At 38.0% G+C, this 13,753-nt stretch overlaps 1 protein-coding gene across 1 annotated transcript; it reads left to right on the top strand.

Moving 5' to 3' along the window:
* The first annotated feature begins 7,968 nt into the window (after positions 1-7,968).
* Positions 7,969-11,368, top strand: LOC140986591 (uncharacterized). The gene is made up of 3 exons (XM_073454893.1): positions 7,969-10,252; positions 10,400-11,135; positions 11,275-11,368. The coding sequence occupies exons 1-3, from the start codon at positions 7,969-7,971 to the stop codon at positions 11,366-11,368; spliced, it is 3,114 nt and encodes a 1,037-aa protein (XP_073310994.1).
* The last annotated feature ends 2,385 nt before the right edge of the window (positions 11,369-13,753 follow it).

Below are 13,753 nucleotides of genomic sequence, written 5' to 3'. Positions count from 1 at the left end.
AAAAAAAAAATTGTGAGGTAATAATTAAATAAGAAGATTATTTAATTCTAGAATTAAACCAATGGTGTAAATGTGGTTAGGTCAAGTGTACGGTGGTAATAATAATAATAATATTTATTATTATATTATTATTGTTGTTGTTGTTAAGATTGGAACTTGGACATAACTCAACTTCAAAAAATAGCTCAAGAGGGGAGGATTATCCAAGCCCATATATACAACTCTCAGGTATTTTATCCAACCGATGTGGGACAACTAACACACCCCCTCACGCCCAAGAATGAACATTTGGAGCGTGAAGTTTACAAATGACCCAACTATGGTTAGAACGGATGATCCAACACATAAAGGTGAACCTGAGCTCTGATACAATGTTAAGATTGGAACTTGAACCTAACTCAACCTCAAAAGCTAGCTCAAGAATGGAGAATTTTTCAAACTCATATATACAACTCACATATATTTTATCTAATCGATGTGTGACAATTAACAATTATTATTATTCATCATATAAAAAAATGTTTTAACTTGTGGATGCCAACTCCACGTTTCCATGCGAGTTTGCATCATATGCTGGTGAAATTGAAGACATTTTTCTCGACCAAGAAAAATTGCCCACATGCCAATTGCAGGAAAATTAATTAAATCCATTGATTGTATAATTTAAGGGATGTTCGATCTTGTTTTTTTTTTTTGTGGTATATTATATCATTATTTTGAGTTGGAATTTGATAGCAAATTAGCTGGTTGAGTTGTCCAACCACTTCATATAATCCAATATCGTACAACGGGAAATTAAGGAGTAATAATTAACGTAACATTCAAGAATTGGGTTGGACGTGACCAGACAGGATTCAAAAATACTTGCGATTAACTCCGATACAATAAATTAATTAATTCAAATCTATAAAATAGATAAAATAGAAGGAAAGTATTTAATATTCGAAATATTCAATACATTCATCAATGACCAAAAAAATTATTGATGATCTTTGTTTCTTTTTAAAATCAAACTCATTAATTATTTATATTGTTATCAATTTTTTCAACCAACTTTTGTTAAATGTAAACGATCATAGAATCTGCTAAAAAATATTCTTCCGTCTTGTTTTGAAGAGGTGGTCCGATCCAATTTTATCGCAACTCAAATAATCGCAACTAAATATTCAAACTAATTTAGAGTTATCGAATTTTACGTCAAAGTCGCACAATTTCAGAAACTATAACAAAAAAAACAACCAAAACAATATTGGCGTGGTATATTAGTTGAAAATAGAATGGGTAGAATTCTCATTCGAGGCATCCCGCCAATCGACCAATACAAGTTGGAATTGAGCTTCAAAACTCAATAATCGAAGATAAATCGAGCAGGCAAAATTTCTAATAATCGGAAGCCTAAAAAACCCAAACAAAGGTTCTGGATTATAGCTGAAAACTCCTCAAAAACAAAGAAAAATCGATTTTGCCCATGTCAATTTTTAGGATTCATTTTTCACGAATTCTTGCTCAAATATTTTGATTAAAGCCACGAATCGATGCAATAGGACCTATGTTAGTATGAGATGCCCTTTTTCGACGACAATGGACCGGAAATTAGAAGGGGGAAGGGTTGCACGAGAATTAAGTGTTAGCGTAAGTGTCCAGCAATCTAACTTATGACTCGAACTTTATTGACTCTTATGTACATACAATCTTTATTTTAATAATATTTTTTTTTTATCTAATTGTAACATTGACTTTATCAGTATACTCGTGTTTTCTGTAAAGATAAAGCCTTTGAATATACAACATGTACCATGAGGTTTGCCTCGCAACGTAAGATCGTGAAACTCATTAGAAAGTGTATATAGTTGTTAGCTTGTAGATCATGATCTCATCATCTCTCAAGCTTAGTCAATTCCTCAGTGGGGGCATTGGCAGAAGCCTCTTTCGGAGGGGCTTTCTTGAGCACATATACTATTTCCTTGTAGTTTAATACGATTTTTATGTTTCTTAGCCAATCATGGTAGTTAGGTCCGGTTAGCTTGTTTTAATCGAGTATAACATGAATGGATTTCGCGATGACATCGTAAATATATTGAAATAGAAACATAATAAATGTTACTGACTGTTTTAAAACATTTTGTAAGACATAAAATATCGATTTTTGTTTTTATGAATTGCCTCCCACAATTATGATATTTTCACCATCCTCTGATGAAAACGAGAAATCCAATTTTTTTTTAATGAGTACGTAAGACCCAATTGCTAAATTATGATCACGAATAATATCATCCAATCATAATTTCCAAAAGGTAGAGTCCAATTGCAACTTCTTGCGGTCCTTACGTAATTTTGTCTCACATTTGAGGATGGCTCAATAATATGATCCCTTTTTTCCTCACGTATCGAGCCTGACCCATGAATTTTGAACGTTAGTGGACGGTCGCCATGAGAATTACTAATAATATGAGCTGAAGTCATGGGAGTTCCATGTAGTTCAGATCAAATATGTTGGAGGAAATCACAACTTTTTGGCGTCCAGACTTTCCCAATAATATGAGCCAGACATTGACCACGGGTAGCGTTCATCATGAAATCACCGTTGATGGAAGATAAGAAAATATTAAACTTTATTTTACTTTTTCTTTTAGTGGGCTTGATTTTAATTTTAGATCTTATCCAAAATGAGGGATTTTATTTAAAAATTTGTCTCATCATTAATTTTTAAAACTTGTGTCATATTTGTTTGTATGCTTGTCGAATTCACGTACTTCTTGTTATTATATTAATAATAACTCACATACTAATTATTTATAATATATCACATGTATTATAAATAATAAAGAATGATCGGTAACCGAGAGCTAATTGATAATATTAATTTTCATTAATTAAATTCTCATATTATTTTATCATGTATTAATCAAATTTTGATAATGCATGATATATTTTTGTATACACATCTTTATATCTCCATATAAATGTATATGTATATATAAGTATATATTATTTAATTTCTTTAATTAATTTATTAGTTAATTATTCTAGACCTCTCTAGAATCTTTTATGATAATTTTGTACATATTAGTGGTCATTATTACTAATACTTTTATTTAATTAGTAAATTTCAAATTCACTAAATAAATAATTATGAACTCATTATAACATTGATCGATGATCTGACAGCGTCGATGTATCAATGATACAAATCTTGTTCATATAATGAAAATTGAAATTTTCAATGATCAAAATTTCTATTGATTCATTTTTGACAGGTGCTAGTTTTATGAACTATTTCACTAAAACAAACAGTTCCACTCTCCTTATTTAATTAACAGTTAAACTAACTTTCATGTGTTCCATCCTATGGAATAATCTTATAAACTCTTTTATAAACATTCTATTTGATCTTTATCAAATTACAGTCATCAATTCAACTCACTGAACTTTGATTATCTCAACGAGACACATAATATGATACTTGTGTGACCCTCAATGCTTCAAAGATATAGCTAGCTGTGAGTTCACATCTCCATGTAATTCATGATAACATTAATTCTTATTTGGGCTTATCCTAATTAACCTCATTTTTTTCATCAACATTTTGATCACGAATGTCAGAATTCATTTCTTATTGCACACATCAGATCATGGTAAGAGCGTCTAGTAGCATCATCCCACGATCCCCTAGGTATCGTTGATAGTGCATGCAAGAACCTTAAGTTATGGTTAGCGTACATTACGGTCTCTTCAGCTCACATATCTCGATCGAATCTACAACCATTAGTATATTGAGAGTTGCATATAAATTCGATAACAATGTGATATATCTTCAAATAATAATAGTGACATGACACGTTTTTAAAAAATGCACATGTTTTACTCTGACAAGATATTCCTCTCACTATTAACTGATTATATGACATATGATATCTTCACACGTAGACAAATGATGAATTCACGACTATAATGCATTTGCTCTTACGTAGTTTGAAACTAAACCCAACCTCACCATTTGATGACCTTTAATGGAGCGATAAACGGATCAAATTACATGCAACAAAATCAAGATTACGAATATGAAATGTTTCAATAATCTCTCTCTTTTTTATTATCACAAAACTTGTTGAAATAAAGCGATTTTAAAAAATAAAACCTTTAAACATTTAATAATTCTATCCCTTTGTGAGAATTAAAAATATTTAAAATATTTAAATGAATAAAAAGAATTCTTCAGTTCGAGGGATAAACGGTTAAAAACAATTAAAACTTCCTCTCAAAAACTGAATTAAAAATTCCCCCTTAAAAATATAATTGTTTACGCGTTTAATGAAGTTTTAGCATTTTTTAACGTTCAAGAAGTTCAGTCAACAAATCTTTAAAATAACAGTTCAGTTATATAGAAAGTAACTAGATAAACATGATGTTTATTTAATCAAATACTCGTCCCTTGTATCATAAATTTAAGCAGACCAACATATGTAAGGGAAATTGTTACTACAATAGCAAATTTTTAAACAACATCAAATATCTGTCAGTTTATATATAATAGAACTGGATATACCAATAATTGGTAGCCTTGAACGCTTTGAAATGCTGCATGGATCTTGAGTTTCTTTGCCAGAAGAACATCTAATTGCCTTGGACTTGATCTCTGTGCTGGCTAACTGGTCTAGCTAACGAAATTGGACTCAAATGATGCTGAACCGCATTGATCATCTACTTTGATATGATATGGCAATGAATCAGTGGTAAACTGCTGAGGATTAAGCTCTTAGTCATCTAACATTTCAGCTGGTAGTTGGTTTTCGTCTGTTGATCAGCTGAACTGGTAGGCTGGCAACTGAAATCTTATCCGTTGATCAGTTTAGCTATTCTGCTGTCAGTCTTGAACTCAAAACCCTGCAAGTTTCTAATGTAAAACCCGAGATTTTGTAATATCGTGATCATATCAGTTTAATATCAGGTTAATAATTTGATGGTGTAATCTTGGATATTAATATTTAAATCATTCAGAATATAAGATTTGTTTTAAGGTTATCTAAGTTGTGTAGATAATTTTATCGTGTACAGAATTATAAAGCTCGAGATTAAGATAATATTATCTATTTTAAACTTGAAAATTTGGTAGGAATAAATTTATCTCAATCTAAGGAATTAAAGAAGGAATTTTGAAAATAAGCAGATAAATATCTAAGATTTAGGTTGATATTGAGATACCAGGATAAAAGATCAAATAAGAGATAATAGAATTCGAAATCTAACAATATATACTAGGAATTTTCGAAAATTAGGTGGGGAAGGAAGAAGGAGATTTCGAATATCTACCTAGATCACGGATACATCATGATTCTAGATTTGATTCACAGTTCAAACGCACTATCACGATAGCAGCCAACTCCTATAAATAGAAGGGCCCTAGTTTTCGAAAAATCACACCCAAATTCTCTCAAAAATTTCGAAAATCTCCTCTAGTCTCCATAGGAATTTTCGAGCACAGCGAAGCGCTGCCGCCGTCCAGCCGTGGAAGTAGGAATTTCGAGAATTCCTGTGCAAGCAACCCTAATTATTCACGTAATTTTTGCATCAAGAATTTAAGGTAAGTGGGCAAATTTTAAAGTTTAAATTTTTGGGTTATGTGTTTTTCTTTTTAAAGAAAAAAAAATGCGATCGAACACCGTCTACGTTTTTTTTTAAAATCTTGTTACGTTTTTGTGAGAACACTGTGAGGATTCCCTGAAAATGGGTGGAATTCCAACATATGGCCCTTAACAGTGGGATAGAACTGTTTTACGGCCTCGCCCCCTTAGAGGATTAAAACTTAGGGACTGACGTCAGTAAACCATGAAAGGTGAAAAATTGCAGTGTTAAAAATTATGAAAAGCATGCTGTAAATATATGTTATTTCGAAAATATGAAATTTTTATGTGGTGTTCGATAATTCCCCCATTTATTGAGTATTCCAAAAATACTCACCCCTTACAACCTTTCCCAGATAAATCCGAAGAACAGGTAGAAGAAGAAGAATCGGAACAGTTTTGGGGATGGTGATTAGTAGACAGGATTATTTTTTTTTGAGTTTTAGAAATTTAAAATTTTAGATTAGACGTTTCCGCAAATTTATTTTATTTCAGTTGTAAAGACAGTTGTTTTTTTGAGGAGTTATGAATAATAAACTGGTTTTCGGTTTATACTATGCTACGAGGCTGGTTGTTTCAATTGTGTGATTGTTAAACAACGCCGGTGTCAAATCCTGAGTTTCGGGGCGTGACATTTTAGTGGTATCAGAGCCGCCAGGTTCATAATCCGAGTGGGAAAAAGCGAATTTTCAAAAAAAAAAAAAAAAATCGGAAATTCCGGCCAAACAAGGCCTTAGCGCGCGCGCCGCGTTTCCTCCGATTCCGGCCGCCTCCGATAACCTTTCTTCGATAGGCGACCATTTCCCGAACCGCCTCGATGAGACGAAGAAAAGCCCTCAAACAATTTTAGATTTCGTGTTCGTGTGAAACCGGAATTTCAGATCTACGAAATTGCCATACGAACCCTAACCCGAAAAGTATTTCGTCCAATTACCCTACCAATCCTACTACGATTTTCAATTAAATTTACGCAAACAATATACGATGCATGGGTAACGTTTCTCAACAATCAATTTCATGATCGGATTAACCGATCGGAAACGCCCAAATTCAAGTGAGTCCGCCGATTTTGAGCGAGTTCCGGCCAAATTAAGTAGTTTTTCGACCGATTCTGGCCGTGCCACCACCGGTTCCGTGACCCTCACCCCGTCGCCGTCCTACTCGTTTGCTCCAACCATACTCCGGCGAGTCAACCCGGCGAGTCAACTCGGCCGAGTCAGCGAGTCAACCCGCCAGCGTACGCCCTTTGATTTTTTTTCGTAGGAAACTCCGAATTCGGTCCCGTCAACTGATCTGAAATCCTCTCGATATACTCTTCGAATCCATATGTCTATCTTAAAACTTTCTATTTTGGGAATTTTCGAAGAAACTTTTAATTTTCAGTACTTTACTCTATCCTGATATTTTATCATATTTATGATATTTTGAGCATTTTCTTTTCTTTTTTTCAGGAAATGTCTCCCCAATTCTGCACTCGTGCCCAAGCTGCAATCCACATGAAGCAGCTAGCCATTGATAATCAGTCGCGCCTGATAAAGCGCCTTAGAGCCAGACTAGGTGAGAGAAGACGGGAGAATGCGATCTTAGCCACAGAGAAGGAGGTAATACGAACCCAGCTTAACAACGCTATCTACCAGGGAGAGTTGGTAAGAGGAGATAACATGGACTTGAGGGATGGCATAGAACACGGCTTGCATCGAGAGAGAAAGCTGCACGAAGACATCGACCGATACCGAAAGGAATTAGAAGAAGAAAAACAGCAAAATGCCAGGAGCAAAAAGAGACTGGAGAATTTAAGTGAGGCTATAAACAGCATTTCAAAGGTGAACCATCATCTGGCTCAACAGGGTGAGGTACTGAAGAACAAGATCAAGCAGAATAAGAGGGATTACGAACTGCGCCACCAGCTTACCATTGATATGTTGGACGAGGCAGAGGCAGACGTTCAGGGATGGAAGACACAAGTGGCCCAGCTTAATGCAGAGAATGCCCATCTCACTCATATGGTAGAGCTACTTCAGGAAGGAGAGCCGGAGGAAGAACCGGAAGAGGAAGAGCCGATAGAGATTGAGGAGCCTATAGCAGCCATTGGGGATGGAGAGATAGAGGATTAGGCTAGGATGTCTTAGTGATTTTGTTCTAGGAGTTTATTTTACTTTTCCGTTGTTGCTATTTTATTCAGTACGACTTTTAATTCTTTTAGATTGGTCATGTTCATTTTAGTTCTTTTGAGAAATCAATAAAAATTTGTTTTATTTGATTCATTGATTTCAATTTATTTCAGCACAATCTATTGTATGAACTTTACTCGTACAAATTCTTAGAACTTGCGATACGATTGTAGGAAATGGCCGGCAGACCCCCGAGGCAGAACCGCAACCCGCGTTACACTAATACCGACCGTGAAGGTAGACAGGAGGATGGACAGGGAAATGGACCCCCGCCTGCAGTCAACTTAAGCCGAGCTGATCTTATGGCCATAGCCACCATTGTAGCGACAACACTGCAAGGGTTGGGAAATCAGAACGTCAATCAGCCACCACCACCTCCACCACCAAATGGAATCAAGTTCCACTATGAGTCACTCCGCAAGAATAGATGTCCAACTTTCAGTGGAGCTGCTGACCCTGAAGTTAGCCAGAGCTGGCTAAAAAGTGTACAGACGCAGCTGCGACTATTGGAAGTTCCCGAAGCACTGAAAGTGGACGTGACTGTGCCGTTCCTAGAAGATAAAACGGGAAAATGGTGGGAAGCAATCTCGCCAGCCATGACAGCTGCAGGACCAACGACTTGGCAGCGATTTCGAGAAGCCTTTCTGAAACAGTATTTTCCGGCCGAGGTCAGACTGCAGAAACTAAGTGAGTTCGAAAACTTCACTCAAACTCCGGATATGTCGGTTGTGGAATACACCTCCCAGTTTAATGCCCTTGGATCTTATGCTCCGGCAATCATGGCGGACGAAGTTTTGAAATTGCACCGTTTTAAAAAGGGATTGAACAGCAGGATCCAATCGGCCCTAGCAGTCTACCAACCCGCGAATTTTTCAGGTCTAATGGGTGCAGCTATCCGAGCTGAAACTGACATCCAGCGCAGGAAGAAGGAATTTAAGAACAAAAGGCCCATGATTAGTCAGTCCTCACGCAGTAATCAGACTTTCAAGAAGCCTAACCAATCCGGTGGACCATCAAAAGGACCTTCGCCTACATCAAGCTACCAGGATATTAAGCCTTGCCCAACTTGTCACTTACGACACCTGGGAGAATGCCGAAGAAACAGTGGTGTATGCTTCGGATGTGGAAAAGCGGGACACCGAATTGCTGAATGTCCTACTGCTGCCAACCAAGCAGCCGGGCCCAACAAGGGAACATGGCCAAATACAGGAGCTAACCCCAACAAGCCAAAGGAAAGCAAGCCTAACGCTAGGGTCTTTGCTATGACTCAAGAAGAGGCCGACGACGCCACTGAAGTCGTGTCAGGTACCATTCTTATTCAAAAAGTGCCTGCTTATGCGTTATTTGATTGTGGTGCCACGCATTCATTTGTATCTAAGAGACTCGCTAAGAAACTAGGACTTAAGCCCGAATTATTAGCCGAACCTTTTCGAATAGCCACACCTACAAATAAGGCCATCGAAACTCACGAGATCCACAGAGACTGTTTGATCAGTATCGGTAATCAGAAATTCAGCACAGACTTAATACAAATAGTCATGGCCGACTTCGACATCATCCTAGGGATGGATTGGTTAGCCAAAAACAATGCAATAGTGGACTGTAAAGGGAAAAGAGTTAAACTCCGAACCCCGAATCAGGAAGAGATCGTGTATCATGGTAAATCCAAGGAACGGAAATCACTCCTTTCCGCTTCCCAAGCATGGAAGGCAATGAAATCCGGAGAAGATATCTACCTAGCAATGGTTAGCGAAGTGCAAGGAGAGGCCGAACTAAAGATAGAAGACATCCCAATAGTATGTGAGTTCCCGGATGTTTTTCCAGAAGAACTCCCAGGGATAGTCCCGGACCGCGAAGTGGAGTTCGAAATCAATCTAGTTCCTGGTGCAGCTCCAATTTCTAAAGCACCTTACAGGATGGCGCCAGCTGAACTCAAGGAGCTAAAAGAGCAACTCCAAGAATTGCTGGACAAAAAGCAAATTCGACCTAGTGTTTCCCCATGGGGAGCACCAGTACTTTTTGTAAAGAAGAAAGATGGGAGTATGAGGTTGTGCATCGACTATAGAGAACTAAACAAGATCACTGTCAAGAACAAGTACCCCCTCCCGAGGATTGACGACCTATTTGATCAGCTTAAAGGAGCCGCAGTCTTTTCGAAACTGGATCTGAGGACGGGATACCACCAACTGAAGGTCAGGGCGGAAGATATCCACAAAACAGCTTTTCGGACAAGATATGGACATTATGAGTTCACAGTGATGCCTTTCGGGCTGACCAACGCACCTGCAGCCTTCATGGACCTAATGAACACAGTTTTCAAACCATTCCTGGATCAGTTCATAGTAGTATTTATTGACGACATCCTCGTCTACTCTTCCAACGAGCGAGATCACGAAGAGCATCTGCGCATTGCACTTCAGACTTTGAGAGAAAAGGAGCTCTATGCTAAGTTTAAGAAATGTGAGTTCTGGCTAAAAAGTGTATCCTTCTTAGGACACGTAATCTCTGAAGCAGGAGTATCAGTGGATCCCAGGAAAGTCGAGGCAATTACAGAGTGGCCGAAACCTAAGAACGCCACCGACATCAGGAGCTTTCTTGGACTAGCAGGTTATTACAGGAAGTTCGTCGAAGGTTTTTCTTCGATCACCATACCACTGACGAAACTCACTCAGAAGAATTCCAAATTCGTCTGGGACGAAAGTTGCGAGAAAAGTTTTCAGACATTAAAAGAAAAGCTCGCATCTACGCCAGTACTGATCTTACCCACGGAAGATAAGGAATTCACCATCTACAGTGACGCATCTAAGGAAGGTCTTGGATGCGTGCTCATGCAAGAAGGAAGAGTGATCGCCTACGCATCAAGGCAGTTGAAACAGCACGAGCAAAACTACCCTACGCATGATCTGGAGCTAGCAGCAGTCGTGTTTGCCTTAAAAATATGGAGACACTATCTCTATGGCGCCAAGTGCGAAATTTTCACAGATCACCAGAGCCTTAAATACCTATTCACCCAAAAGGAACTTAACATGAGGCAAAGACGGTGGATCGAACTTCTGAAGGATTACGATCTGACTATCAGTTACCACCCGGGTAAAGCAAACAAGGTGGCCGATGCTCTGAGTCGGAAAAATGAGAGCAAGATCACCCTGGCCTCACTCTCCGCGAGGCCATGTCTGCAAGAGACTGTAAAGTTAAACCAGGACCGAGACCCTGAGCTAACAAAACTCAAGGGACAAGTTGAAAGTGGGAAGTCTCAAGATCTACAAATCGATGACAGAGGAGTCTTATGGATGAAAGGACGACTGTGTGTACCAGACAGCGATAACCTTCGCCAAGAAATACTGTCAGAAGCACACAAGTCCAAATTTTCAGTCCACCCAGGGAGTACAAAAATGTACAGAGATCTTAAGAGCAATTTTTGGTGGAATGGAATGAAAAGAGACGTGGCAGAATTTGTCGCTAAATGCCAAGTGTGTCAACAGGTCAAAGCAGAGCACCAACGACCTGGAGGATTATTGCAACCCCTGGAAATACCTGAATGGAAATGGGAACATATCTCCATGGACTTTGTGGTAGGGTTACCAAAGTCAAGGCAAGGGCAGAACGGAATATGGGTAATCGTAGATAGACTTACAAAATCCGCACACTTCCTACCCGTCTGTATGAACTACAATCTGGACAAGTTGGCCACACTGTATATGGATAATATTGTACGACTTCATGGAGTACCAGTGAGCATCCTGTCTGACAGAGACCCAAGATTCGTCTCACGATTTTGGAAGAGCTTCCAAGGAGCCATGGGAACAAAAGTGACACTTAGTACGGCCTATCATCCACAAACCGATGGCCAAACCGAGAGGACCATTCAAACTTTGGAAGATATGCTGCGAGCCTGCGCTCTAGAATTCAGTAGCAATTGGAGCAATCACCTACCATTAATCGAGTTTGCTTATAATAACAGCTATCACAGCAGTATTGGGATGGCTCCATATGAAGCCCTGTATGGGAGGAAATGCCGATCACCATTATATTGGGATGAAGTGGGAGAAAAAGTAATAGTAGGACCCGAACTCATACAGACAACAATAGACAAGGTTACAGTAGTCCGAGAGAAACTCAAGGCAGCTCAAGATCGACAAAAGAGTTGGGCAGACCTGAAAAGAAGGCCAGTGGAATTCAATATTGGCGAGAAGGCCTACGTAAAAGTCTCGCCTATGAAAGGAGTGGTCCGATTCAGTAAAGCTAGGAAGCTGAACCCTCGTTATGTGGGACCCTTTGAAATTTTGGAAAAAGTGGGCACGCTAGCATACAGATTGGCACTGCCACCAAACATGTCTAGAATACACAACGTGTTCCACGTGTCTCAACTACGGAAATACATCTCGGACCCAAGTCACGTGTTGGAAGCAGAACCACTCATGATCGAAAGTAACTTGGGAGAAGGGCTGAAATACGAAGAAGTTCCCATTAGAATTGTGGACACCAAGGATCAAGTACTAAGACGACGAATCATTCCTTACGTCAAGGTGCAATGGTCTAACCACACGGAAAGAGAAGCCACATGGGAGCTAGAAGAAAGGATGAGGGACCAATACCCGTACCTCTTCATAGACCAAGCCAACCCAAGTTTCGAGGACGAAACTTCCCATAAGGAGGGAGGGATGTAAAACCCGAGATTTTGTAATATCGTGATCATATCAGTTTAATATCAGGTTAATAATTTGATGGTGTAATCTTGGATATTAATATTTAAATCATTCAGAATATAAGATTTGTTTTAAGGTTATCTAAGTTGTGTAGATAATTTTATCGTGTACAGAATTATAAAGCTCGAGATTAAGATAATATTATCTATTTTAAACTTGAAAATTTGGTAGGAATAAATTTATCTCAATCTAAGGAATTAAAGAATGAATTTTGAAAATAAGCAGATAAATATCTAAGATTTAGGTTGATATTGAGATACCAGGATAAAAGATCAAATAAGAGATAATAGAATTCGAAATCTAACAATATATACTAGGAATTTTCGAAAATTAGGTGGGGAAGGAAGAAGGAGATTTCGAATATCTACCTAGATCACGGATACATCATGATTCTAGATTTGATTCACAGTTCAAACGCACTATCACGATAGCAGCCAACTCCTATAAATAGAAGGGCCCTAGTTTTCGAAAAATCACACCCAAATTCTCTCAAAAAATTTCGAAAATCTCCTCTAGTCTCCATAGGAATTTTCGAGCACAGCGAAGCGCTGCCGCCGTCCAGCCGTGGAAGTAGGAATTTCGAGAATTCCTGTGCAAGCAACCCTAATTATTCACGTAATTTTTGCATCAAGAATTTAAGGTAAGTGGGCAAATTTTAAAGTTTAAATTTTTGGGTTATGTGTTTTTCTTTTTAAAGAAAAAAAAATGCGGTCGAACACCGTCTACGTTTTTTTTTAAAATCTTGTTACGTTTTTGTGAGAACACTGTGAGGATTCCCTGAAAATGGGTGGAATTCCAACATATGGCCCTTAACAGTGGGATAGAACTGTTTTACGGTCTCGCCCCCTTAGAGGATTAAAACTTAGGGACTGACGTCAGTAAACCATGAAAGGTGAAAAATTGCAGTGTTAAAAATTATGAAAAGCATGCTGTAAATATATGTTATTTCGAAAATATGAAATTTTTATGTGGTGTTCGATAATTCCCCCATTTACTGAGTATTCCCAAAATACTCACCCCTTACAACCTTTCCCAGATAAATCCGAAGAATAGGTAGAAGAAGAAGAATCGGAACAGTTTTGGGGATGGTGATTAGTAGACAGGATTATTTTTTTTTGAGTTTTAGAAATTTAAAATTTTAGATTAGACGTTTCCGCAAATTTATTTTATTTCAGTTGTAAAGACAGTTGTTTTTTTGAGGAGTTATGAATAATAAACTGGTTTTCGGTTTATACTATGCTACGAGGCTGGTTGT

Source organism: Primulina huaijiensis, chromosome 10 (assembly GCF_012295235.1).
Source record: "Primulina huaijiensis isolate GDHJ02 chromosome 10, ASM1229523v2, whole genome shotgun sequence".
NCBI lineage: Eukaryota > Viridiplantae > Streptophyta > Magnoliopsida > Lamiales > Gesneriaceae > Primulina > Primulina huaijiensis.
The sequence above is the reverse complement of the archived record's forward strand: the minus strand, read 5'-3'. Positions and strand labels throughout refer to the sequence as shown.